The sequence below is a fragment of the Xiphophorus maculatus genome, chromosome 18, assembly GCF_002775205.1.
Source record: "Xiphophorus maculatus strain JP 163 A chromosome 18, X_maculatus-5.0-male, whole genome shotgun sequence".
NCBI lineage: Eukaryota > Metazoa > Chordata > Actinopteri > Cyprinodontiformes > Poeciliidae > Xiphophorus > Xiphophorus maculatus.
This window is the reverse complement of record NC_036460.1, coordinates 21,485,802-21,513,438: the sequence shown is the minus strand read 5'-3', so window position 1 is coordinate 21,513,438 and position 27,637 is coordinate 21,485,802. Positions and strand designations below refer to the sequence as shown.

At 38.1% G+C, this 27,637-nt stretch overlaps 2 protein-coding genes across 3 annotated transcripts; both read left to right on the top strand.

Annotated features, from left to right (window-relative positions):
- Positions 1-920: 920 nt before the first annotated feature.
- Positions 921-10,613, top strand: LOC102228111 (hepatocyte cell adhesion molecule-like). Of its 2 annotated transcripts, none has more exons than XM_005801052.3 (7): positions 921-1,160; positions 3,725-4,072; positions 4,513-4,794; positions 6,770-6,860; positions 7,095-7,162; positions 8,324-8,394; positions 9,068-10,613. In XM_005801052.3, exons 1-7 carry the CDS (start codon positions 1,058-1,060, stop codon positions 9,440-9,442), a joined length of 1,338 nt encoding a protein of 445 aa, XP_005801109.1. In that variant the 5' UTR covers positions 921-1,057; the 3' UTR covers positions 9,443-10,613. The 2 variants fall into 2 exon arrangements, with proteins under 2 accessions (XP_005801109.1, XP_023206533.1); XM_023350765.1 differs by having other exon boundaries at positions 6,764-6,860.
- A 4,332-nt stretch (positions 10,614-14,945) lies between these two features.
- On the top strand, positions 14,946-24,566 carry pde9a (phosphodiesterase 9A). The gene is made up of 19 exons (XM_005801082.2): positions 14,946-15,039; positions 15,279-15,449; positions 17,013-17,083; positions 17,560-17,637; positions 18,225-18,268; positions 18,348-18,402; positions 18,548-18,618; positions 18,696-18,783; positions 18,872-18,953; positions 19,039-19,113; positions 19,210-19,296; positions 19,399-19,503; positions 19,755-19,837; positions 20,122-20,278; positions 21,052-21,165; positions 21,418-21,522; positions 21,598-21,726; positions 21,811-21,906; positions 24,182-24,566. The coding sequence occupies exons 2-19, from the start codon at positions 15,381-15,383 to the stop codon at positions 24,227-24,229; spliced, it is 1,557 nt and encodes a 518-aa protein (XP_005801139.1). The 5' UTR covers positions 14,946-15,039; positions 15,279-15,380; the 3' UTR covers positions 24,230-24,566.
- The last annotated feature ends 3,071 nt before the right edge of the window (positions 24,567-27,637 follow it).

The window sequence follows — 27,637 nt, the reverse complement described above, 5'->3', positions numbered from 1 at the left end:
GATAGTTCAAGATCAGAAAAAGTGGATGGAGAGCAGCTGTAAATTTCAAACTATGGATTTAGGCCTTTTAACACATGAATATGATTTCATCCAAACCATTCCATCGTACTGGTCAGATTCATAATCCTGGTGGACAAAGGCTGACCTTTGCCCCAGTATCAAGTCTGTTACTGCCTCTAACAGGTTTTCTTCAGAATTGGCCTGTAGTTAGCTCCATCCTTCAATCTTTCTTCCTTGTCCGTGCTAATCAATATTTTTCTCACAGGATGATGCTGCCACTACCATGTCTCACAGAGGGGACGCCGTGTTCAGGGTTATGTGCTCTTTTCGTTTTGCACACCACGTAGCGTTTTGCTGAGCCTCTTGTATAGACTACAGCAAAAAGAAAGAAATTATGGTAAAATATATCAATGTTTATGATTGAAGTCTGACAAAATGTTGAAATGTTCAAGGTGTAGAAGAAGGACATTAGCGAGGCACTGTAATATACCACTGATGTACCTGGTCAAAGGGTGGAACAGGAAATAGCCTTCATAGATTTACTTTCTTTGGTTAACTGCATGTTTACATACAATGTGCTTTAAACTGTGAATAAGCATAGAACAGTGAGACAAAAGCAGCCAAAAAAGGCACTTTGCGTGTTTCTTTAAGAGTTACTGATTTATTTAAACTAGTCACAAAGCAAAAACATTAACATTTAATTCTGTTTGTAGATTACGAGGCTTCAAAAGCGAACAAACACAATAAGGCCTGTTTAAAACACGTTTTCCTTTCATCCCCTACTTTTAAAGATCAAAGTTAGGAAGAAAAGAAGGGCTGATCTACTCCAACCACACTGTCTCTGTGTCACATGAACACACACATACACACGCACACACAGTTGGCTGTTGTTGGCTGTGAGTGGGGTGCTGTGGGGAGAGTGGGGCTCAGTGTGACCAGGCAGAGGCCAGCGTCGCAGGCAGGCAGGCAGTGGAGAGAGTGCTGTGCCGCAGAGACGTGCCCGGGGTGGATAAACCATGCTCACTGAGCGGGAGAAACACTCTGCCCAGGACACAAGATGAAGGTAAAGAGGAAGCCCTCCTCCAAATTCAGCAACTTCAGGGACATTCCTCCACTGTTGACGCTCTTCGGCCTCTACCTCCTCCTTGTCCTCTTCACGGGTAGGTGCCGATATTTGCTGTCCAATCAAGAAAGTTAACCAAACTAACAGAACATTTGAAACAGTTGTCACCTGGAAAACATGAAGGGTGTTAACTTCTTTTTTTTAATCCCTGACATCATTCTTCAAATGGAAATAAGTGAGAGGTTAAATGAGTCTACGAGATTTTGCCTTTTGTGTTCGTGCGCTTTGTCTCTGAATGGGTTTGCTGAGTTCCCACTTTGTGCCCAAAGGGAACTTGAAGAGGCCATTAAGAGAGTATATGAAGAGGACAATACAAGGTCAAGAGTGATGATTAAGAACAGTTAATATTTTTAAATGCTCGTTCCAGACGACTAACCGAGAAAAATAAATTTTACAACAGTACCATGGGCCCAATGTACCCAAGCAGGCCACATTTGGTTAGAATCACTGGATCCTGTGTCTATCTCTAGCTTCACCAGTGACAAAGAATTTCTCTCTGTAAGCCTCTCTCTCTTTCTCTCTTTCTCTCTCGCTCGCTCGCTCTTTTCAAGGGAGGAAACTCATTGCAACAATCATGCCCTTTGTGTTATTGCCTTGGCAACTCTTGTCAAGGGGACCAAACGGTTACCACAGCAATGAGGCGATGCCCTGCTAACTGCTTCTCTGTAAAAGAGCGTCGCAGACTCTCCCTCTCTCACAGGCTGATCTCTCCATCACTGGAGCCGAACAGTAGGATGCCCTCCATCAGGCTCGCAGCCAATGCATGGACCTCCATGTGTCCAGCTACGGCTGAGTTATAGCTACCTCCACTGTGAACATAATGGCTTTGCTTTGTTTGGTTTCCCAGACAGGGCTCCACTGTAAAGGTAAAATGTGACTTACAATATAAAGCCTTAGACCCATAAGCCCCTAGGAGGTGGGCAATAACAGGGGAACACAAATCAAAATTAGTACAAGGTTTGTTCTCTCTCCCTGAGAGGTCATGGGAAATTCCAGCAGTGAGTTTCTGAGACGCAGATTAGCGATTGAGATGTATCGGATCAAATAAAAACAGGCATGCGTGTCATTGAGTCAGTCTCTGGAGCGCTTCACTTCACTCACTGAAGAGGAAGTTGTTATAATCAAAAAAGAGAGATCTTCTAAAAAGTTTCACATCTTTTTAAAAGGCATTCCCCCCACCCCTGCATAACCTTTTCATCCTCTGATTTTTGAATTATTTGTTTCTAACACCACTCACGTTGGCCACCTTCCAAAAAGCTTAAAGGAAAAAAAGTTGTTCATGATACGAGAGGTCAACTAATTAGTTCATGACAGTTGCTCATCGTTGTAGGTGTGCCAAACTTGCCACGAGGCAAGAAATATGTAGATGATTTTCTGTCGATAACAACACAGAAACTGAACAGCGAACGACTCTTTCAAATAGTGTGGGGGCATGCACCATCAGCAGCTATCTTTAGACTACATGTTGGACTTTGCAGATCAGCTTCAGGGTCTATAATGCAATATGACACACTGAAATCAAACAGGGGCAACAGAAAGGGATAATATTTAAGAAAAATAAATTATTCTATTGTACAGATTAAAAACAAACAGCTACACCAAAGGAATGTTCCCTTCAAAGTTTCTTTGTACTGAGTTTCTTACATCTTCCTTGAGTTCTGCTAATTTTGTATCGAGGTAGGCTCTAATTGTTTTTCACTTTCTTTAAAAGTCCCTGTTTAATTCTTGTTTAACTCTGTGTTCATTTCTGTTTTAGTATTTCTCATCTTCCCTCAGTTAATCTGATCAGATTGCTGCACAACATTTCCCCAACTATTCACAGCTGGTTTTTATGCTACTCATCAACAAGTGACAGATAAAGCCTGTCACTTTCCTCGGGGGTTGGCAGAACATTAATCAGAGAAGCAAGCAGGAAGTCTACAGTGACTCTGGAGGACCAATAGAAATCCTTGGCTCACAAGGTGTTGTGGTGATCCGTTTCCTCTGCAGAGACAGGCAGGCTTGTCATGCATCACAGGATCATGGACAATCCTGAAGCAAAACTGATTTATTTTGTGAAGAAAAGCTGAAGGCTCACATTCCTGCAGGATGATTATCCTAAACATTTCAGCCATATTGGCAATGAAATGGTGTAGTTCCAACAATGTTCATTTTTTATATTATTTCACTGAGAATCTGCGACAACATATAGCAAATTATTATGAAAGACAATGTCCATTCGATCTGAAAAGTTTCAGCTCTTTTATAACCCAAATCTTTCAGTCGCTAAATAAATAAGAGACAAAATCTCAAAAGATCTGCAGCAGTAAAAGCATAAAGGTGATTCAGCAAAGTGTTGATTTAATGAAACTTAGTACAATGCAAAGACAGATCACACTTTTTGGAATTTTATGAGTAAAATGAAAAAAAATTACTAGCCCCCTCTTCACAATTAAGCACCATGTTGCTATTGCCTGTCACATAAAATGCCAATAAAATGAATGACTTTGTGGACTTATTGTAGAAAAAAAAAAATTAAGAAGTGAACAAGGTCTGAATACTCTCTCAACTGCACATTTTTCCATCAGTTCTTGACCTCACCACTGTCTCTCTGCCCTCCAGGTGAGGCGCTTGGCGTGAACGTGACCAGCCAGACCCAAGTGGTGAGGGGCACGGTGGGCAGAGAGGCCCTCTTGTCGGTCAGCTACTCCAGCAGCAGCGCTGACAAGCCTGTCATCAAGTGGCAGGTCAAGAAGGACAAAGTAAAGCCTGTCACCGTCGTTCAGTCAATCGGCACAGAGATCATCGGAAACCTGAGGCCTGAGTTTCGCCACCGAATCCAGGTGTTCGAGAATGGCTCCCTGCTGCTCCACAACCTGCAGCTATCAGATGAAGGGACGTACGAGGTCGAAATCTCCATCACAGACGACACATTCACCGGAGAGCACTACATTGAGCTGACTGTGGATGGTATTCAGACTAACTTTGTGCACCATATTGGTTTTAAATAATATACCATGCTGTTTATTTTTAAATAATATATTTATGTGCATATGTGTGTATGAAAAATAACATTGTCAAAACAGTGTGATTGCAATATGGGTCTATGGGCTGTGTTAGTGAGTTTCCTATCATAAGAAATTCACTGTCAAACCCACTATACAAGTGCAGCTCAAAACAGAATATCATAAAAAATGAATATTTTTTGTCACTTATTTTACACAGTGAAATAGATTAGTAGATCTCAATACTATAGACTATATTTTACATTCCCCGTGAGACACAATCATCAAAATTGCAAGAAATACAGGCTTGAAATACTTATATAAGTGACCAAAAATATAAAACTTTTTCACCATGTTCTGCGTCTTTGTGCTGTACTTGTACTTTGGTCCTGTTATCCTCCTCAGTTCCTGTGTCAAAACCTTACATCCAGATGATGGCTTCTTCCGTCCTGGAGTACAGCGAGCATTTCCACCTCCACTGCTCCCACGATAACGGCACAAAGCCCACATACAGTTGGCTAAAAGGAGGGAAGGTGCTGACCAATGACTCACGCCTTCTGCTTTCACACGACCAGAAGGTGTTGACCATCTCACGCGTCCTGATGTCCGATGACGACATCTATGCCTGCACAGTAGAGAACCCCATCGGCAGCATGAAGAGCGTCCCAGTTCGGCTCACCGTCTACAGTAGGTGACATGTTACTCTGCCAGAAGCTTTACTAACACAAGATCACAAGAGGAAGGAGATGATGGACAATCAAAAGCTGTTGAGTTGAGCTGTGTAATTTGTCCTAAATGCATTAAAATCTTGCCTCAAAACATTTTTTCAGCTCTAAAAAATTTAAGGTGAAAATATCTGACATATTGTGCTTGAGTACAGAACCTTTGAACAGTTGCATTGAACACTGAATATTGATTTATATACAATTTGTTTTAATTTCTCATATTGGTCTTGATCAATAGTTCTTTTAATAGGCTTTTTCAACTTCTTTTAAAGTTTTCCTCTGACTTGTGACTGGTTTTTGACTAGTTTTCTTTACAGTCTGTGTCCAATTTTGACAACATAAATAAACGTGTGTGAATAAATGTGAGACAGAAGACATAAGCAAATACTACGAAATTGAAATGTTACATGAATGAAAAATATGCTTTTGGAAACTACCATTGCTACTTGATGACATTTGTGCTGAAATCCCTCAAACATTTTACATTGTATTTGTTCCTGTAAATGTAAATATGCCCATTCACATATCAGGGATAATAAGTCTACCTTTACAAAACATTTTAAGCTTAACACTGTCAATGTTGCTCATACTAACAAATTTTTATATTTCTCAGGAGAGACTAATTGCTGGTTTGGCATTATATTTACAAATGACTTCCAACAACAACAAAGTTGATCAGAATCAATGTTTGACTCTCCCTGGTTCAGTAAAATGGAAAATCCCAGATATCATAAATGTATGGAAGAGAGGCGGCAGCTTTTGCATGTTTTTTTATTTCATTTTTATGAAGAGTATATTAATCACTTAATTTGAAGGGGTTTATAGCAACATCTATATAACAAAAGTTATATTTTAAAGCAAATTGAACAAGTTCTGCATGACTGTGAGCTTTCATGAGATTTTTTTTTTTGCAAACTGGCTGTAGAAATAAATTAATGTTTACTTTAAGGATGTTTTCTAAATGTTGGCTCATTAACGTCTAGCTAAAACCACAAGCACTTGTGGACGATCCCAATTTAGGAATATTTTGAGCTAAATAACACATTGATATTTAGACTTCATGTTTTAAGTTAGCTTAAGCAAAGGTTTGCAGAGTTGTACATTTTTAGGTAAGTAGAACATCCCATGAGTTTGGAAGCCTTTTATCATCTCTAAATTAAAAAAGAAAAAAGAAAACATACCGTACAAGACTAAGTGGAAAAGCAGTTGAGGTTTAAGGAAAGTCTTTGTAAAACATACAGAAAGCTGAAAGGAAGACTTAAGACCACCTTACTTTACAGAAGCAAACCATGCAAAAATGAAGTGTGTCTCAGGACTTTCAGTACTTTGTTTACCAACCGTTCATTTTCAGGGGCCCATCAAAGCAATTATCAACTCACGGCAGCCAGTACACAGGCATGCCGGCCTCCCTAACAATGTTGTTGACGACCAGTGCAAATCCCGGCTGTGTTCGTAAGAGCGGCGCCTCAGAGCGGCTGTTATGGGGCGCCAGGGCAGAACTGCAAACCAGGCTGGGAGAGATGATGGGCGGGGGCCGTCTGATCCAATGAATGAAGAGTTATTTGTGAGGAGGGAGACGGAAAAGGAGGCAGGTGGGGAGAGCGCTTTGCCTCAGTGAGCCTCAGTAATTCTGACTTCATTATTGCTGTACTGTTATGTGATGCATGAGCAGATTGCTACAGGCCCTCCGACATGCTCCACACTTCCTCTGCATGCATAGCAGCGCCACACAAAATCTCAGCGACTCCTCTGTTGTCCACCGCATCCAAGTCATGTCAGCGGAGTCCCAGTAAGACAAAAAGGAACGCAACAAAAGAACTGACCAGAAAGGTTTCGGATTTAATTACAGTATGTTTAAAAGGCAGAACTTTAATTACACTTTTATTAATGCCTTTCTTTCTATGTTATTCTTTTCTCTGTCTACCACTCTGGTTTAGGACGGAGCTCGTTATACATCATCCTGTCCACCGGGGGCATATTCCTCCTAATCACCCTGGTGACAGTGTGCGCTTGCTGGAAACCTTCCAAGTAGGAGCTGTTCTTTTATCTCCCTCCCCTTCTTTTCCAACACTTTTCCTCTCAGCCTGTTTTTCCTTCTACTCTGAGAGGCTTTGATAAAGCAAACAATAATGTGACAAGAATTTCAAGTAGCTCAGCTGTGAAATGAAAAAAAAAGCCATGATATTTGCTGTGTGTGAGTTTATCAGAAAGTTGAAGTTATTTTTTTAGCATAAGTGGATGTTTCTTTGGCGTTTGTTGCAGAAAGAAGCATCGACCTGTTCCCCAAAGAGCTCCTATCTACATGGAGCAAAGTGAAAATGGCCATGATGGTGAGAAACAGTTTAACTTTATCATCTTTTAAGCTGTAAGGAAGATTTAAATTGTGCTATGCTGGATTTGGGAATAGGTTTGATCCAAGCATCACTAACAAGTCAGTGTAATCCCAACTCCTTGTAGACTATAGTCTATATTAGTTTAAGCAGTGAGTCCTCCTTTAACAACACAGTGTGGTGTATGTACTGTATACCACTAATTACTGTTGGTGTGTATTTAACAGATAACAAAGGTCTTAGTAGAAGTACTCTGCTGCCATCTAGTGGTTGTAGTTAAGTCCAGTTATTCTTAAATTGGCTTGCACAGTAAATACGCAAATGTGTATGTGTTGTTGGTGCTATATTCTGCTCTGTTCAAACATATCTTAAAACTGAATAAGTATTTTATATTCTGGTAAATAAATTCAAGAAATAAATAGCATATCTAAAATGAGAAGAGTGTCAATCAAAAATTTGTGACCAGTATCCGATCTCCAGTGTTTGTAAAGTCTTGTCCTCCTAAAACCGATTTTTACCCATTTCTACTTACAGACAGAATTCAACAAAATTCAAAATATAAATCTTGTTACTATGATACTATGAATGGTTATGATTTATTTATACAAGGAACAGAGATAAAGTTGAACTGCGAGAGTGAAGGAGCAGCTACAATTTAAACTTGTGTTAGCAATCAGCACAATGAGCTCAGTCAGCAGCTACAAACATGACTTTGTGTTTATCCCCTCTAGAATGTAGACACTTACCTTAACTTGGATATTTCCAAAAATGCTGCCAACATTTCCCTTTCCAGTATGTTCCAAAAAGTATAAAATAAGAAAACTTTATCATGACATGTTTCACCTTAATGCAAATCACTAGTTTGCCAAGTCAACAAACCCTCCTCAAGGTATGAACTGAAGTTCTGTGACAGACAACTTCATTTTGTAGCTCATCAAGTTGAGTATGAAGCTGCCTTGTTTGGAAGACCTGAATACAGGCAGGCATGCAGGAGGGAGGTCAAAGTCCTAATTACCTAAACTACTAAAAGTACAGATCATAAATGTACATGATAAACTACAATCCTGGACACAATGACAGAAACGACCAGAACTACTAAAGTACCAAATAACAGCATTTCTTGATTATGCCTAAATCATGTAATCGGATTGTCTTTTGCAGTTGATGTGGTGCCAAAGCCAAGTACGCTTGGCCGAAGGAGCCCCATGCCTCTTTATGTTCTCGACGAAGATGTAAGTCACTCATTTATTTACAAGACCTCTATTTAGGATTGCTACATCTTCATATTTTCTCTCTTAGAGGCTGAACCTGACTAAAAGCATAAAGCAAAATCTAAGCATGCCCACAAGCACAGTGGTAACATCCTGTCGAGTTAAAAATGTACATTTATAATGTATAACCCATAAAGTGCTGCATATTCCTACTCATTGTTTTTTAAGAGATGTGCAAGTTTTTTTTGTAACTTTTGACTTAAAAGAAGAGTTACATAAATAATTTTAATTGTCAGATTGTTCAGATGTTCTCTTATTGCTTTTAAAAAAGCAATAGGATCAGACCGAGTAATAAGAAGAAAATTAGGACTAAAGTTGTTTAGTAAAGGTTTTAATCTGAACTATTTGAACTATTTTAATTTATTTTTTTCACATTATACCACATTGGGATTTTACAGGATGAACAAACACAAAGTGACAAAATGTTAAGCTGAAGGCAAAAGACTGCTGGTTTTTGTTTTTTATAATAATCTGAAAATGTTATTTTGTGGTTGTATTCAGTCCCTTACTGTTAAATAGAATAGAATAGAATAGAATAGAATAGAATAGAATAGAATAGGCAAAAGATTTAAAATTTAACCCCCAAAAATTGAGTTAACACATTTATGTATGTTTTTTTCTTTTATTATTTTAGGAGACTCTGGAGCATCTGGAAGAGTCCTCTGGCAACACTGCTGTCCAATCAGAAATTAATCTCCCTGCCACCTATGTTCCAGTCCTCCCCCCGACCACCAACAGAACTGAGCGACCGATCTGGTCCACTCCCCGCCGGTACCCCCGCAGCCCGTCTCCGCTTGCACAGCCTCTCCCTCAGCCCCTCCCCGCTTCCCTGATACGTCCTGTCTGCTCTCCGGCTCGCTCCCCAGCGAACTCTCCGGGATCGTCCCCCCGCAGTTTCAGCCCGGTGAGGAGGGTCCGTCCTCCAGTGGGCATCCCAGTCAGCCACCTGCCTGTGGAGGCAGAGTGCGCAGACCCCAGCGATCAGACTCTCAACTCCTCACAGCACTGACAGCCGTATGGAAAATAGTTTTCACCCTGAGATATGTGAAATGCATGTTTAGTTTGGGTTCCACGTTCTAGGCTAACAAATGGGTTCACTTCTTTTTTTTTTCCTCGTGTCGGTATTTATGATGCACTTCTTTATGGTTATGCACAAACATTTTTAAGATTCTCTCTTAAATACGGTTCAGTGTTCTGGTATATGCAGATCTATTTGTTTTCATATTGTGAGTTTTTGATTTAGAAAATATATAATAAAATACAAAACAAAGTCCCAGCCATATTTATTGGCATCCATAAAAAGCCTTATACTGAATTTCAATTTTATTGCTGCATTTTTGTCTCACCTTAAGCAGCTCAATAAAGCCAAATGATTAATCTGAGTGTAATTATTCAGTTAGGGAAATAAATCCTATGTTGCAAAACAATTGTTTCAATCCAACATATTTCTCAGGCATCTCTGCTGTTGGTCTCATCTAACAGCATATCTAGTAGTGATCTAATAGTGAATAGATCAGAGACAGAAAGAGGTTTAGTTAGCTCGTCCTTTTTGCACATTATCCAGAATCCTGGACTGTCTTTTTCACTTCATAGATTTTAAGTTCTCCAGATTTTTATTTAATATTTTTCTCTATGTTAAATGTGATTCCATTCACTCTAGTAAAGTTCTCAGGGGCTATGGAAGAAAAACAGTCCCACACCATCACAGATCCTCCACCATACATAACAGTGGGGGTGTTTTTCTACTATTTCTTTCTTCAAGATTCTCCAAGTATAAATGAAAAAAAATGGCTCCAGTTAGATTTATTTTAGGACAGTTGTTTGAGTTGGCACTGGTGATTTTGTTAACAATTGCTTCTTAAGATATTTTCTAGCACTGAATAAGTATACTCATATCGAAGGTCAATTTAAAAAACAATCTGAGTAAAATCTGCAGAACAAAATAGGGTGCCACTAAATGTGCCACCCGTAATGTGGCATCCACACAAAATATATATAAGTCAATAGTTTTATGTTTTTTAATTATTTGCTCTTTGTGTTGTTTATTTTTCTTTCAAGACATTAAACACACGTTCTATTTTTTTTCTCCACATTAGGTCACTTTATAACATAACGATAAAAAGAATATTATTATATGTTGTATCTTCTTATGTACTTTGTGACAATAAATACCGCAGCTCCTGCAATTAAAATCTCCTGCTTTATTTTCTGAAACTTATTTCAAATAACCAAACATATGACACAATGACATGTTTGTTAAAAAACATCTTAAACTTTGGTTTGCCTTCTTTTGTTATCCTGAGAAAGTTTAAAATAATTTGCCTGGTTTGTAATGTTGTTGTAATACTTCTTCAGTCCGTTAGGTGTCACCAAAACATTTCAACTGATTGGGCAACACTGCATAAAAAGTAACTCTTACAGGATTGTCTGCTTTTTATCAACCTTTACATTTGATCCAAAAGGTATAAGAAATGACATTTTGAGCAGGTTTTATCTGTCTTTATGTTTTTCAGTGATTTAAACTTTTTTGTTCTCTAAATCTAATTTATATGCAAAAAAAAGTATAACTTGTGATATGGATGTCCTAAATGGAAAAACAAATGGTGGTGGAAATAAGTCTGTAAGAGAATAATTAACACAGATAATATGGAGGACACTGAGTTTGACATAGTAGGATATACAAATCTTAATGAGAAAAAACTTGAATATCAAGAGAAAAAAGCGCAGTGCACAGAGGAAAGTACACAAGAAGTAAAATAGAAATTAAATACAAAGGAAAGAATAAATGAGCTCCACAGAACTTGTAAGTGCTTGTTTAATTAAAGAAAAAGTAAAGAGTTAATGGCAAAAGAGCTCCTTTAGTGGCTTCATCTAGGAGAGAAGCACAACTAAACACATAAACTCTGAGCAGGTAGTCCAATTTATGCCTAATAGATGTCAATGACTTTGATTTTCAAGTTTATTCAGATTGAGACATGATTTGTTGTAGTGTCAGTATTATTTTTAAACTATTGTTTTTGTCTTTTTTTAATCAAAAGTAAGGGTTTTTTTCTACAAAAATAATAATAATTTGATAGCACTATTTTGTATTTACGCTACGATTTAAACTTTTGTTTGATGATCTGAAATAATAAATGTGACCAAAAAGGACAAAACAGTAGGAATCCCCAAGAGGACAATTCCTCACAGCTCTGTCTGTATAAGCTGTGTTAAGAGGGAGTTCTGTATACCAACTCTGTTGTAAATTGAGCTTTTGTCTTTAGCACTGTGGCCCCCAGGTCCTGTTGTGTGCATGCTTGTGCATGTGAGTCCCTGTCGAGCAGTAGTGAGCAGTAACACCAGCAGATTTTTTTCTGCCCTGAATAAACAACCCAGTCGCACCTCAAAATAGTCACTAGCAAGAAAAGTAAATTTGTTGACTTGCCTCCAAAGGCTTGAAATCCAGTTCAAGTACATGTAAAATAAATAAACACAGAAAATAGCACTCTTCTTACATTTCATAGAAAAACTCACTAGAGGGCTCCAGAATTTTGGAGCTAATTTTGAAGCTTTTGATATTTGGTGCTTTCAAAGTGATCCATCCATCCAAACAACATGCAGATGTGTTAAAGCATCTGCTTTCATTTTAGAAAAAAAAAATTACTCTAGGCGTGACCAATTTACACACTACATTTCACATCTGTCTCAATATGAAATAGTCCAGGTCTCATAAATCTCAGGTTGCATTTTAAAGATTCTCGATTTTGTGTATGATACTCAATTGAGATGAAGTTGAGTAAATGTGATTTTGAATTGGAAAACAGATACAAACTTCAGTATTATTAAACTGAATTATTTACCAACGGTGCTATTAAAAGCTCAATATCAGGAAGATTTATCATGATTTTCCCAAGCAGGTCATGTAGTTGAACAAAGTGTTGTTTCATGCTGACTCCTACAGCAACACATAGAGTGACTCAATGCAACTTTGAGGTGTAACTGACAGATAACTTATTTTTTCAAGGCTCACAACACTTGCTTGTTTGTGTTGCCTTGGGCGGTGAGATGTAAAACCCACACAGCAAGCCCCTTGATTGGTGTAAAAATAACAGTGCCATGCAAAAGCTCTCATACTCCTTTAACTATTCCACATTCTCCCTCTTGAGACAGGCACCAGCTCCTCCACAACCTCCACAACCAAGGGACTAGCGAGTATAGATAATGGATGGGCTAATGCGAAGCACTAATTGTAATGTAGAAGTAAAATGACACATGCTTCAAATGTATTACAAAAATCTAACGTTGCATTCAATGCCCCTGAACCAATCACTAAATGTTTCACAGTGGGTGTAATTGAATTTCACGAATCCACCTCTTCAATAAAAGCTTCAAAAGTTTGTTAGAGAGCATTAGGAAACCAACAGCATGAATAAAGCCTGCCAGGATATTTTCATCCACCTAGCATAAAGGAGAGCGATCTTCTCAGAGGCCTGTAACTCCAGAAGAGCTGCAAGAACCAAAGCTCAAGTGGAAGAATCTGTTATCTGCAAAACTACAAGTGTTACACTATGCAAGTATGTCCTTTGAGGTAGAGATCCTTGGATGTTTGAATTTTGGGTTTCGTTCATATTTGTTATTATATTATTGCTCAACAGGTCTTGCCAAACTCAGTTCATTAGTATGTCCTTAAGGGGCTTTTTACAGATGTTCTTTCTTCTGTCTTTAGTTTCTTCATTTTTCATTCTTGAGTTTTGTCTGGTGTTGCCCCAACATGACAGCTCTATCCATGCATAAGAGGAACAGTTAAGCAACTCTATGATTTATTTGCCCCTTCTTTATGTTGCCAAGTATCTAAAGAAACATTGAAATAGCATAAAATGTCAAAACGGGCCAAAACAAAAATGAAATGAGGTGTATTTACATGTGAAGTAGAAGTGTAAAAATTCATGCAGTTAAACAGGCCCGATCTATTAGTATAATCAGGATAATGCGTTCTCCTCAGAAGTCCAGCTGCACATGTTTTGTTATGGAAATCTTCCCAATGTAATCGATTGCTTTTATCCCAAAATGGATCTTCCCTCGCTGAAGGTGTGAGTCCCGAGGTTGCATAACCTCATCAGATCCGCTCGGTTTGATCTGCTCATTGCTGTCTTTGTATTAATGGATGCACCATTTGTTCACTGGTGCTCGCACTCATGAATACACATGCAGCACGGTGTCCTCACATGACAGCAAAGAAAGAAAAACACACAGAAAAGTGGGGCATAATCACGTGTGCAACATGCAACGTGAAACGTCGTCAGATAGTGGAAGTGGGTTAGCATTGTTGTGCTTTGGAAAGTTTCTTATAATCTCTGGTGATCTCACTTATTGAACGTTGGTCACACGGTCTGTCCCGTCATGTTCCACCTTTCCCCCTGGTGTGGCAGGAGAGCTGGGTAGGGGTGTAATTAGACTCTGGGGGAAATGCATCACTTCAGAGTACAAAGAGGATGTGTGTTTGTGGGTCTGCAGGTGTGTGGAGAGAAGGTGTTCTCTGAGTTGACAGGAGCTGATCTACGTTCCCCAGTTCCAATTATTCACCTCCTGCTCCTGTCTGAGCGTCACTGATGATGTCCTTGTTAACACCAGTCGGTCAATCTGAAATTCCCTGCAGAAAGACTATTTTATTTTAAAATCTTTACTTTTTTGAAATATGTTTATAACTTTATTCAAATCATGGTAAAAGGGAGTGGAGCAAAATTATTTAACTGACAATATATTTTCCTTTTTATTTTTATTTTTTTACTTTGTAATCCATAATATAATAGCATATTTTGTTTCCCCAAAATGACTTCTCCCATGCTGATGGAGCCTTACTTGCAGCATAAAGGTATTTTGAATTTTCTCAATTTTTTTATCATCAGAAATATTAGAATATTAAAAACATTAGCATTTTCTTCACAATACAAAAGCAAATAATTCCTTTTTTTTTGTCTGTCAACTAACCAAAAGCTGTATGACAGACAAACTGATTTGAATGGACGCAGACTTTGATTTGATAGCCACAGCTATCTTTTGTCTCTTGTCTTAACCACTGTTATCCCATTTTGATGTTATTTAACTTGCTGATTTTTTTTATTCCCAAAAACCAATTGGCATTTCAACTCAGCGGAACAGGTTTTACTATTACCAAACTGAAACTTGTTTGGTAATACTCCCATGCTGGCGGGGGTTGATGTTTTTCTTTTCAAATGCACTTTTCATAAAACTTGATCAAGCTTGAGGTATTTTCCAATGAAGAACTGGCTAAGGCTAAATCATTTGCAAACATAGTTGAACATCTTTAGCTTTGTCTGAAACCATTCAGGTAAACCCCTCTTACTCTTTCAGACCTGATGATTGTCTCTTTATTCTCCATGGTGACAGTCCCATGGCAACAAGTGCTACTTATATTCACTGCTTTCACATGTCCGGCGTCACCAGCATCATCACTCACAGCCTCCTTCTCCTCTTTACTGTATGTCAGTGGGCATGCGGTTGTTTGTGTCTAAACGCGCTGTCATGTGAGATGCAAGTAAGCCGGTTCTTCTGCACCTGGGACTTTGTTTCCAGTCTCCACGAGGGAGAAGGAGGATCGCTGACACCGTGAGTTCAATACATGCACTGATTTCTTTCATCGTTGTATCTATTACTTTCGTTTTATCAATTTATTACATCCATTGTCTCATTGAAAGTTCTCGAGTTGTTACAAATACAATTTAAGTGTTAAGTTGTTGACATAGTGTTTGTTGTTATTGCTTGATTTTTTATTTATTTTTTGTCAGATTTGTATTTATTGCTTGAATTGCTGTGCAAAGCATACCGAAACATCAACCTATTTCCAGCAGATCCTAAGAAGCAGAACAGAGATTTTGACTCTTCGGGGTTGTTAATTGGGTATCCAAAGCGAAACCTCTTCAGGTGTTTAGCAGAGACAAAAAAGCACCATGGGGTCCAGTTCCTCATCTTTCCCTCCCAGAAACATTTACCTGGATGTTGAAGGGAAGGTGCAGAAGGTGAGACTAACTGTGCATGTTCAAGTGAAGAGTTTGAAATATTGAACTTGATGAATGCTATATATCAAATGGATCCACAAATATAAACAGACTGGATTATGTATGAATGAAATCGTCAGGGAGCATAGAATAAAAATACATAAAAGAGCATTAAAGGTTAGTGTCACCATCAGGAACAGCATCATTTCACTACTGAAAAGACGAACACTTTGTTACTCAAACCTTTGCACTTCACAAGCTTATTTATGGATTTATTATTTTGTTATGCCTGCAAAAAGACAATGAGCACCAGAGGGAGAGGCAAAAAGCTTGAACAGCAAATGTAATAACAAGAACAAATGCAAACAAAATCAATAAGAATAAATGTCTATAAACAACAAAAAAAGATATTTTTGAAAATATGTCTATTAAATAGTTTTTCATGTATGTTTGAAATGTCATTATATATTTTTTAACCTGTTACATGTCAGAAGATCTTTTTATTATTATTTATTAGCACTAGCTAACATAAGCGACATAACTTTGACACAAACAGAATAAAAATTAAACAACAGAGTTCTTGATTTATTTTCCAAATATTGCTATTTGGGTTTTTTTCTCTCATCTTTGTCCTATTTTTGAGTTTCTTGGCAAATTGTAGCTCAGTTATTTCAAATTAAATGAGTTAATTCTCAGTAACATGGAAAGGGAGTTTACAGCAAAATAAACATAAAAACAAACTATGATAAACCAAAACTTAAATCATAAGTTACCTGTTCAAAAGCAATTACAGTATCCCTGAGGATTTAAGAACCATAACAAGGATCTAAAATTAGACACTGAAGGATGTCAGTGAGCCTTGAAGGTGCTGCCAACAACACACAGGTCTCTTCCTGCATCCTTAAGACTCCAGAAAACATTTTTTTAAAACATAGTGCTCTAAATGTTAATTGTTTTTGACATAAATCTTAAATAATGTTTAAATAAATCCAATTCAGCCTTCTATAAGCAGCTACAACATACAGTTTCTGGCTCAGGTTTGACATATCATAGTTCAAAATAGTAACAAGCAGAAGCGCTCCTCATCTAGTGATGTAAAAGGTTTTTTAAGTGGAGGTCTGGCTATGACACATGTCTCCACAGGAGCTTCAAGCCCATGATCTGAACAGCGATGTGTTTTTGTTTTTCTGCCTTACAGCTGGGGCTAATGCCCCTGCTCCCATGAAAACTACAGTTTTCTGGATCTTTGCTGTAAATCATTGTTCATTCCTACAATTTCACAGCCTGCAAGTGCTGACTTACTCTTGTAAACTAGACTGATTTGTTTGCATGTGACATCTTTAAGGGCTCCGGGAAATCTCACACTCCCGCTGTTGTTTTCTGTCAAAGTGTTCCCACACAGCAATGTTGCCTTTAGCTTATTCCAAAACTCATTTCACTTTCTTAGATTTTTTTAGTTATTAAAAAAAGCACAATAAATTGTATGACCTCGATGTTTATGAATTTGTGTAACATAAACGCTTTTTGTGCAAATCATCTGCTGTCTGACCTTGGATCTGACTTTGTTGAATTACAACATTTCAGGTAGTTTTCAGTCGGCACTGTAGTCCGTGTGACATCAAGGAACTTCTGTGTTCCTCATCCAACCTTCCCAGGTTTGTTGTTTGGTTTGGTTTCACATTCCAAAATAAGGAAATACCAAGTAAATATACAAACATATATATAAACTTTTTCCTACTGTGGGACAATTTAGAAAATATTCTGTTCTATTCTGTAGCAAAATGTTGACGTACTGTACAGATGAAAACTGAGGATTAATGACAAATGTGAGCTTTGTTGCTTTCTCTCAAGTTAATGTTACCATTTTGTCTTTTTTTCGTATGTGCAAAAGTTTGCACACCCTTTTTCAAATTGTTTTATGTTACAACCATAAACTAGAGGGGCTGAATAAAAAAAAATGCACACCAAACTATTCAGATTGGTAGTGGTAAGAAATACCAAACTGAAGTTTGTGGTTTTAATATGGCAAAATGTAAAACAAAAGGGGTGATGAACATTTTTGTGAGGCATTGCATGCAATACTCGCATATAATACTCACATTTTTCTTCAAATCTCATTGTCTTTCAACAGGAACTCTGCCATTAAGGTTGTAAATCCAGAAGGTGCCATGGTCTCTATTGATGCCACAATGCCCACCAATTCTCCTAAGTAACTTACCAGACATACTGTAGAAATATAACAGCTTTGTTTAAATTTCCTCACATTCCATTTTCTTAAAAAGGGAGGTATTATGTAAAATCAACTTTTTGACTCCCACAGTCAGTTCATCCAGACTAGCGGCAGCAACAATTAGCAAACATCTGGTGGAACTACAAGTCTGCAGTGCTTTTCATGTGAACTGCTTCTCTGTCCAACGCTCCCCATAATTGTAGATGGGATAATGAACTAACATTGTTGTGACGATGTGGAGGTGGAGTGCTGGAAAGAGCAGGACCTTCTTAAAGAGACAAAGGTCCAATTTCAAGGTGTCAAGTTATGAAGTCAAAACTCTTTTAAGTCATATTTTATACATCCAGCATTTTTATGACAACTGAAGGTAAAATAGTTACTTGATTGTGCTATAAGACAGGACAATGTTCCTAGATAATACATAATACCACCCTTTTAAGATGTGGTTGCATCCTTTGATGGATTCAACAGCTCTTTAGGAGAACTAAATGAACTTCAAAGTGACAGATGATATGAAAAGGGAGAGAGAAATCTAACTAAGGTGTTCACATCTGATTTCTTAACAGTTTTCTATACAAAGTTGTCCCGCTATCTACTGATCAGCCAGGAGGTAAAGAATTTAAGAAAATTGTATGGGAAATTATTGTACTGGTCTTCAGTGGCTCATCAGATTTTTATCCATGCCACAGACAGGGAGGACATGTTTCAGAGCGTGCTGTCTCAGGTGGCAGAGCAGTTCACCAGGTAACACCTTCATCTTTTGCTGTGTCTGAAGCTTTCCCATCGCCATTTTGCAAAAAGTTCTTGAAACCGCGACAGCCCTCAGAGGTAAACTGAATCACTTGTAAACAGAGCTGATTTCTCATTTGTTCTTAACTGTCTGAGACAGAGCCTTCTGCATCAGTGAGCTGAAGTCTGAGGTCACCAACAGGTTGGCAGCGTTGGAAAAGAGAGTGGAAAGTGAGTGATCAACAAAAAAGAGAAGCATCTACAAAACTCTAATAGGGAACTCAAATTTATCATTCGTCCTGTTTCAGTGGAGGGTTTGAAAGTAGTCGAAATCGAAAAATGTAAAAACGATCTGAAGAAACTTCGAGATGAGATGACTTCAAGAGGCGGAAGTAGGTGAGACTTCAAACATGGCATCACACCGAGTACATTAAAACAACAACAACAATGAAGATTGATTTACTTTGTCTACTTCTGACCTTAGGGTAAGCTGTTCATGCAAATTCAATTTCTCAGAAGAGGGGAAGAAGGTCACACCTAGAAGAGATGTCCCCACTTACCCAAAGGTATTTTCTCCACAATGCAGCCTTTGAAGTTCACAAAAGGTGTGTGTGGATTTTCTGACCGTGTTCGTTTATCTGCCACATTCAGTACACACTTTCTCAGGAGACCATTGAGGCACTGAAGAAGCCAACGTTTGATGTTTGGCACTGGGAACATAATGAGGTTTGGTGATTTCCATCATTACAGTTTAATGTTATCCCTCTCACCTCCAAGAAGGAAGGCTGATGTTTTTTTTTCTTTCTCTATTTGTGGTGACAGATGTTGAGTTGTCTGGAGTTTATGTACCATGACTTGGGATTGGTGAAGGAATTTAACATGAACCCCATCACACTCAAACGCTGGCTGGTAAATAAAGCAGATGCACGTTAAGCTACGTATTTCTGTTAGAAACACAGATTAATTTAATATCCCGTAATACCAAAACAGTGAGTGTTCTTTATTTTTTAGCTGGCAATACAGGAAAACTATCGCAACAATCCTTTCCACAACTTTCGTCACTGCTTCTGTGTTAGTCAGATGATGTACGGCATGATTCACCTTTGCAACCTGCAGGTATGGTAGATATTTGTTCTGGGCCTTTCAAAATTATTCATACATCTTGAACTTTAACAAAGTATGATGCATGCAAAATTGAAGCTTGTTGTTTTATTGTGGCAAAACATATAAAAAATTAAAGAGGCATGAAGCACTGAATACATCTCAATCTTATTTACTAAAGCCAGATGTAAGATTATTTAATTAAAAACAGTATTTCCAGTGAATTTCCAGGCAACAGGCTTGTTTCATCATCCGTTATCCTGCAGGGGAAGCTGACCCTCACAGATCTGGGAATTTTAATGACAACAGCAGTGTGTCATGACTTGGACCACCCTGGCTACAACAACACGTAAGACTCAGTCCTATGTCTGTAGTACTGTTGACATATGCAGCACTGGAGAAGCCCACTGACCCTCGTTATGTTTTGATATACTCTGCACAACATTGTTGTTGATGAGCTGTGAAACTAGTTCAGCCTGGAGAGAATTCAGGTATTAAAACATTCCCACTGAGCAAATCATGTTGATACGTTTGTCTGAGTTTCATGCAGGTGAGAACCTTATCAGAAAAACTTCATGAGAACTTACTATCCAACCATCTCAGATCCATTCTACTATGTCATCCATTTATCAGATACCAAATCAACGCTCGCACAGAGCTGGCAGTGCGCTACAACGACATCTCCCCGCTGGAGAACCATCATTGTGCTGTGGCCTTTCAGATCCTTTCGCTTCCTGAGTGCAACATCTTTGCAAATGTTGATCCAGAGGCATTTAAAAAGATTCGACAGGTGAGATGTTGGTCATGTTGAGTTTGTCTTGAATCTTTTGCACTGCTGTCACATCTATGTATCGTTCTGATTCTGATTTCACAAGGAATCAGCAAAGATGTTCGTACTTATTTCTGTCTAGACTCATGAAAAAAGAAACTTATCTTAACTCTTATAGACTTTTGTGGCATGATGATGGGTTCTCTGACAAACCCAGTATTTGGCAACAAAAAAGTTAGCCAAAATAAATCTATAAGGATACATGCTGCATGCTTGTGTTTACTCCAACCTCTGGGCATCCTCTCCCATCATTGAAGTCAACTCACCACCGAAGTGATCAGTGGACAGCTTTGCCCCTTTCTTCACCCAAGTGTCCGAGACATGAAGCCGCAGATCAGATGAGACGACAACAAAGTCTATCAACGAAATGCAGCCAAGGATGTCCTGGTGCCTAGAGCACATTTGGACACCCTTATGCTTGAACATGGAGTCCATCATGGACAATCCATGACGAGCACATTAGCACACTTTGGTACAACATGTATTGTGTTGTGCCAAGGTAAAATAAGCTAAATATAGAGTACATACCAATTCTGTAAACCTTGTATGCCTTTTCTTTCACTTCAGACTTATGCTCTACTTCAGGTTGGTCCCAATTCAATCAAGCCTGTGGTTGTAAAGTGACAAAATTTGAAAACATTTAAGAGCTATGACTACTTTTGAATGCCAGTGTATGTTGATTTCAAATCTAAATAATAATAAAAAAGATTTCGACTTTCCTTTCATGTTTTCAGGCTATTATCACCCTTATTCTGGCCACTGACATGGCCAGGCATGGTGAGATTCTTGAAGGCTTCAAGCAGAAACTGGACAACTTTGATTTTAGCAACGAGGACCACGTAATGTGTGTATGTAAACATTTTCACCAACAAAATCCCCATCTGTTAATGTTACTCTACTGTTACCCTTATGGATCGGGCCTTTTGTGACGAAATGTATTGCAATGGGCCACAGTCACAAACAAGGCATTTCTGATGAATGAGAAATTTAAACGAGAAATACAAGCAAAACAGATTATTTTCACAGCTGCACTTGTTTTAGTCCTCAGCTCTTGGACATGTTGAATTTGAGTTTGAACAGGCTTGTGTTTGTTATTTTAGTTGCAGAAGGTGTTGATCAAGTGCTGCGATATTTCCAACGAAGTGAGGCCAACTGAGGTTGCTGAGCCGTGGGTGGACTGTTTACTGGAGGAATACTTCATGCAGGTGAATTTCCTTTGACCAGAATGATCTAATCTTAACATGACAATATACTAATGCAGTGACCTCTTTGGTTTTAAGAGTGACAGGGAGAAGTCTGAGGGTCTTCCAGTAGCTCCCTTCATGGACAGAGACAAAGTTACCAAACCCACAGCTCAGATTGGATTCATCAAGTTTGTCCTCATCCCCATGTTTGAGACAGCCATGAAGGTATTGGACAAATGTGAATTGCTAATACAGCACTCTTTGTTTTTTTTTAATTTGTTGTTTACTCTACATGTGTATTTTGACCAGCTATTCCCTCAGATTGAAGAAATCATGGTTCAGCCTTTGAGAGACTCTCGAGACCATTATGAGGAGCTGAAGCAGCTTGAAGACTCAATGACAGAGGTAGGATTTGTCTTTTTTTTTTTTTTGCTTTACACCCCTTATTTAGTTCAGTTTGGCTACATAGAGAAAGCAATGTGAGAGACACTGTGATACTGTTGCCAGTCACAATGAACCCCAAATTATTGACATTTTTCTAAAACGGTCAGGACACTGACTGCTTTTTCCTGAGATGCGTTTGTTCTAGATTTCACCCAGTCCAGCAAAATTCAAAGATTAGTGGATACGCATTAAACAGTAGGGATGATTTTTACATGGGATATAAAAAAAAAACTCATAAACATCCAACTCTCCCTGTCCTCCAGCCAGGCAATACTTAATACAAACCCAAGCAATGAAACTAATCTTTTTCCCCCATTCTTTGCCAGAAAACAAATAAGAACATTTTTTATTCCCTAAATGGTTGCTTTAAAGTCCCAGTGTGAAACATTCAGAGACATCTATTTGCCGAAACACATGACATCCCAAACTACGCTTTTATATGTTTCAAGTTTTGTAGCAGTCAGAATCATTGTGTTTATGTTGTTCGAGGGCATCCAAGTTATAGTCTCGATGCTACAGTAACACAAGAATAAATGAACAAAAACTGTTACTGTTTACATCCAATAAAACAATAAAATGTCTCTCTTACTCTTGTGAAATCTGCCATCGCTCAACTAGTCTAAACACACACAGAACATTGACAACACAAGGTCAAGGTCGTGATTAAGATAAGAGTTTACGAGCATTTTTAAGATTTTTAAATTATACATGATTACAAAGTTCATTAGCATTAAACACACATAATTACTTTACAACTTGAATTATAATTCCTAGTTCTGACAATAAAGCATGCCCACTTGTTATGGTGTATAAAAGGAAGATTGCATAGTGCCAACATAATTTTAAAAAAAAAACACCAAAAGTATTTTCCTACTTTTCCCTGATGGCATACAAAACGCTGTGAAAAACCTTAAGTCTTCACACACACCAGCAGAAATCAAAGCTTACATGTGCTGACAGATTAGATCAGTGCATGAGGATTTGATTGGGAAACTATAATGTAAAGAGTCTGTTTTCCTCTGTACCAAGATGAAGTCACTCAAACATTCACACACACAAACACAGGCTCAAACACAGGCTCTCGTCACATGCAAACATAAAGGTCTCTTTTGTTCAATGAGGCAGAGAAGAAGAAAAAATTGAAAATATGTCAGTAGGCTTTGAGACAAATTATGGTCCGTAGCAAGTGGGTAAAATAAAATCAAATGAATTCTTAGTTGTGTTTTGTGTGTTTTAGTGAGTGCAGTGAGCGCTCTGAAAACATTTATAATCAGGAATGTGCTGCACTTTCCCCATGTTTGATTTGTCATTTCAGCTTTAAGAGATCAATTTGCTCCCATAATCCCATATAATTGAGTTTCCTGGCAAATCTAAATCTTTCACTTTGAAAGCAAGCATAAAATTTTTCAGAGCTCTTACATGAAAGACAGAAATAAGAAATGTTTGAGCTCAGATACGATATAAAAACTTTAAATTTAATCTTGTCATTGGTGAAAACAAACTGGTGAAAATGTTACGTATTTAATCTTCTCTTTTTTTTCCCCTGTAGTCATGATTTTTTCTGTTGAAGAGCTGAAATCATAACTTCTTTGACGTATTTGAACTTTGATGTATTTTATAAATTTACTCTTCACTAACAACCTGGCTCTGAAACTTTGTTTCTTGCAGAAGGATTTAAAGAACCATTTATGTATTTTGTTTGGATGTTATGTGACGGACCACAAAGTACAACATGTTTAATATCCCTGAAGGCTTCTTGTTTCTCATGGGTTTGTTCACAGATTCTCCTCATTAAATTTGACTAAGACCTAGTCATTTTGGAAAGAATTAGGTGTTGTTTTTTTTATCTCCTGTTGTGCAAACCTGGTAGAAAAATATCCCCCAAAACCTGCAGCCATAACCTCAGGCAAACATGGCAACAAAGTCTTGAATCAGGGGGGACACCACACTTTTCAAGTTTTGATTTTTAAAACATTTTGAACACAAAGTCGAATTTTCTCCAAATAACTTTGGAGGTACAAAGCTGAACTCTGTGGTTGTAATATTACGAAATGCAAAAAATAAAACAGGAACTTTTGCAAGGCCCTGAATCAAGGGTTTTCAATACTGAACCATCATGCACTATTTGAACTGGGCAGTGGGTGTCTACTTATCTAAAACCCAGTCTTAACATAAACTTTTGTCCTTGAGGTAAAATAATTCCTGTCTGCCTAAATTCTTTTTTTTTTTATTGCAGGAGTCGTCTTTCATGAGCCGATTGAAGAAAGACTTGAAAAGTGAGTGAGGCCCCGGTGAAGACATCCAGTGCTGCATACTGAAGATGACAGCTGAAGCAGGGGACTAAGATAAAAGCAACACAGCTCTGCAGCATGCTGAACTAAATTTAGGCAATGCATCTCTTGAACTTTGACTTTGATTTTTACAGCAGATGATGAAGGAAGGTGCTGACCTCCCATGCATATTTATGCCGTGAAAGCACTAGCCTCTATAAATTTGCATTTTTAAATTTTTTTTTTGGCAAAAGAGTCTAAGGGGATCGCTTTCTCCAAACAGAAAGTAATTTATTTTAATTTATCATGTGCTTTCACAATATATAGAACAAGTTTTCTAGTTTACCAAAGTTTTAGCTGTTTAAATAAATAAATAAAATGGACCAGAGTGGCACATTTTAAATGAAAATCTAGCAATAAAGTTTCACTTGGTGTTACTGGTATTATTAATGTTTTTCCCAAGAATTATACAATGTCATACTTTCATCTTTTAATTAATTGTCCTTTTGCATTTACTCTTTAGTGAAATACAGTGCATGAAGTGTGTTATAAACAGTGCAAGTCGCCAAGCCCTATATATGTCTGTTCAATATAATGTATATAGGAGATATAAGAAAACGTTCCAACTATTTAGGAGCTCCTGTTGCACCAGATGTTACACAGTAAAGAGCTACAACAGCAGCATTTGTGTACACACTAAATATTCATCTACTTAAATTTTTATTCTAATTTAGTCATTTCTGCTGCTGTCTGAGTTAAGGCCACAACTGCATTTTTTTTATTGATAGTTAAAACAGTCAGACTTAAGTTTTTATAACTGTCACAAATATGTAATTATGGTGAAGGGCTCAGTTTTACCATAACTACAGAATTTTGCTCAAAACCTAGAACTGTACAGTGTTGGGTTGGTCCTGTAGAGAACAACACTCTGCTCTAAAATGTAATTCAGTTAAACTCAATCCAACTCTGTATACTATCCTAGTTCATAACAGACATAATCTCAAGTTTAATCCAGTTAATTTCCACAATACTATAAAGTTATGTCGAATGCAAATTTGATCCAGTTTTAATGCAGCGCAGTCAGCAGCTTTTACAAAAAATGAGAAACCAGCCAATCGCATCCAATCTTTACTCCGATTTGCACTTTCATCCTGAGAAAACACAGGGTGACTGTGGAGCCAAACTAAACTCTCCTTTAATAGGAAAAAAAACTCAATAGCAGCAATTTGCCTTATCCAGTTTAAAACTAAACAGGCAGGAAAATACATGGAACAAAAGTATGGGACCTGAAGCTACAATTAAAACAAAAATAGTCTCAACTGTTAATGGAGAACAAACTGGAAAAATCAAACTGAAAAGTGAAAATTGGTCCTAAGCTAAGACAACCCAAACTTAGCTAAAACATAGTTTGAGCCTCAGTCTTAAAAACAGACAGGGTGTCTGGCTCACAGATAAAGCTTGGGAGTTGGCTCCACCAGAGAGCAGCCTGATAACTTTGAGACCTGCCTCCCATTTTAGAAGCTACAGGAACCACAAATAAAAACTGCAGTCTAGGAGTGAAGGGCTGTGCTGGAAATAAAAAAAACTATGAAGTCGTTGAGATAAGATTGAGCCAGACTATTTACGGCTTTACATGTAAAACAAAGTTTAAATTTTAGATATCATGAGAATTTTCTTCGGATCATTTGAAGTCTTTCAAGGTCATTTTTTAGACCTCATTATGATAAAGAGTTACAATGGCCCAGCTACGGATTGACAAATACCCTGGTTTGATGTTCTGTATCACTTTCTGCTCCTACTTTTGGCTATTTTCTGCAACTAAAGGTGGAAGAGGAAGGTCGGTGTCCTGAAACCTTTAGATGTGTCCCTGGCACCACACACCAGAATCAAATGGCTCATTTACATTATGCAGTCAAGTTCTCCACAGTCTAGCGAATGACCTCAGTATTTGACTCAGGTGTGCTGAAGCAGAAACACGACTAAAAGTTGCCGGTACACCCAGCCTCAAGAACCGGATTCAAATGCAATGTTAAAGCATAAACAAAACATCTACTGTGAATGGGATTAATTAAAAACCTTTCTCCAGATAACCAAAAATGTTCGACATGGACTGTCACTTTGGTAAATATTTTGTTATCATTCCTACTTTAAAGTACCCAGCCATTTCTGCACATCTCATGTCTTCAGGAAGACGTTCGAGAGCCGATGCGTGCCGAAACTAAACACTGCCTCACCTTGTTTAGTTCTTGTCGATTTAAGAGATGATGTGATAGGATCCATTTTTGAGGTATTGCTCAGGACTCTGATGGAGGCCTTTTGGATGAGCTGCATTGGTGGAATTTTTTTTACCTGTATAAACACTGTGACAGTAATGTAACCTTCTCAAGGTAATAGCAGGCACCAGATTTTCTGTCTTTTGACAGAAAAACACGATCTATGCTTTGATGTCCCACATCTTTCCCTCTCTGAACACATTCTCAGTCTACAACAGAATACAACAACTTCAAAATAGTCATATACACAACTCATGTGCTCTCGGTGATTTAAAAGTTCAGGCAAAGCATAATAAGTTATAGGAACAAGGTTAGTGGCTGGTTTTTATATCTGTGATTGCTGCCTCGTGTAGCGAGTAGGAAACCTTCCACATGTTCCCACCCCACCATCATTACCTGATGTGTTTCATTCATCTGTTCTACGGCAAACACCTGATACACCTCCTATGTGTCAAACTTATCCCTACTTTTTCCCAAGAGACTACACCCAAAGGTGTACTTATGGAAACCCACTCCACAGTCCACACCCACTTTTCCTGCCACAGTTTCCCTGCGGGCCACATGGATGGTGGCGGTTTTCCTAAAGGTACTTCACGCTGTTTTTATGGATGCCTTTTTATGCAGCATGTTGTAAATTACTCTGCTATTACTTTACCTTTAGGCTACATCTGACATCCACTAAATGCCACCTGTGTAGTTCTGATGAAATTATATGACTACACACCGGCAAACAGCGCGGATCAACAATGTTTGTACTCTACTTTAGGTGGAAGGTTTGCCTGAATTTTTTAAATTTATGTAGCATGACTAAACTACATTTGCAGCCCATCAATGTGCAATCTATTTAGATTAATGTGTTCATTTGCCTGTCAGTTTGAGTGTTATTCCGACTTACGCTGCTAAAGAGATAATCTTGAGGCAACAACAGAGAAAACAGTAGACCACATGCTTCAGTGGCTGTTCAGATGAAAGAGGAGAAAAAGCTTGTTTTGGACTTCAATTAAGGTAATTAGCCACCACCTTCACCACATTGCATGACAGAGTGTTGAGATTTATCATGCAAGGAATGCTGTAATGTAATCAAATGATGTTTTATCTCATCATATTACTGCCCTGTCTATTGCAATGCTACCTATAAATAAAATGAGT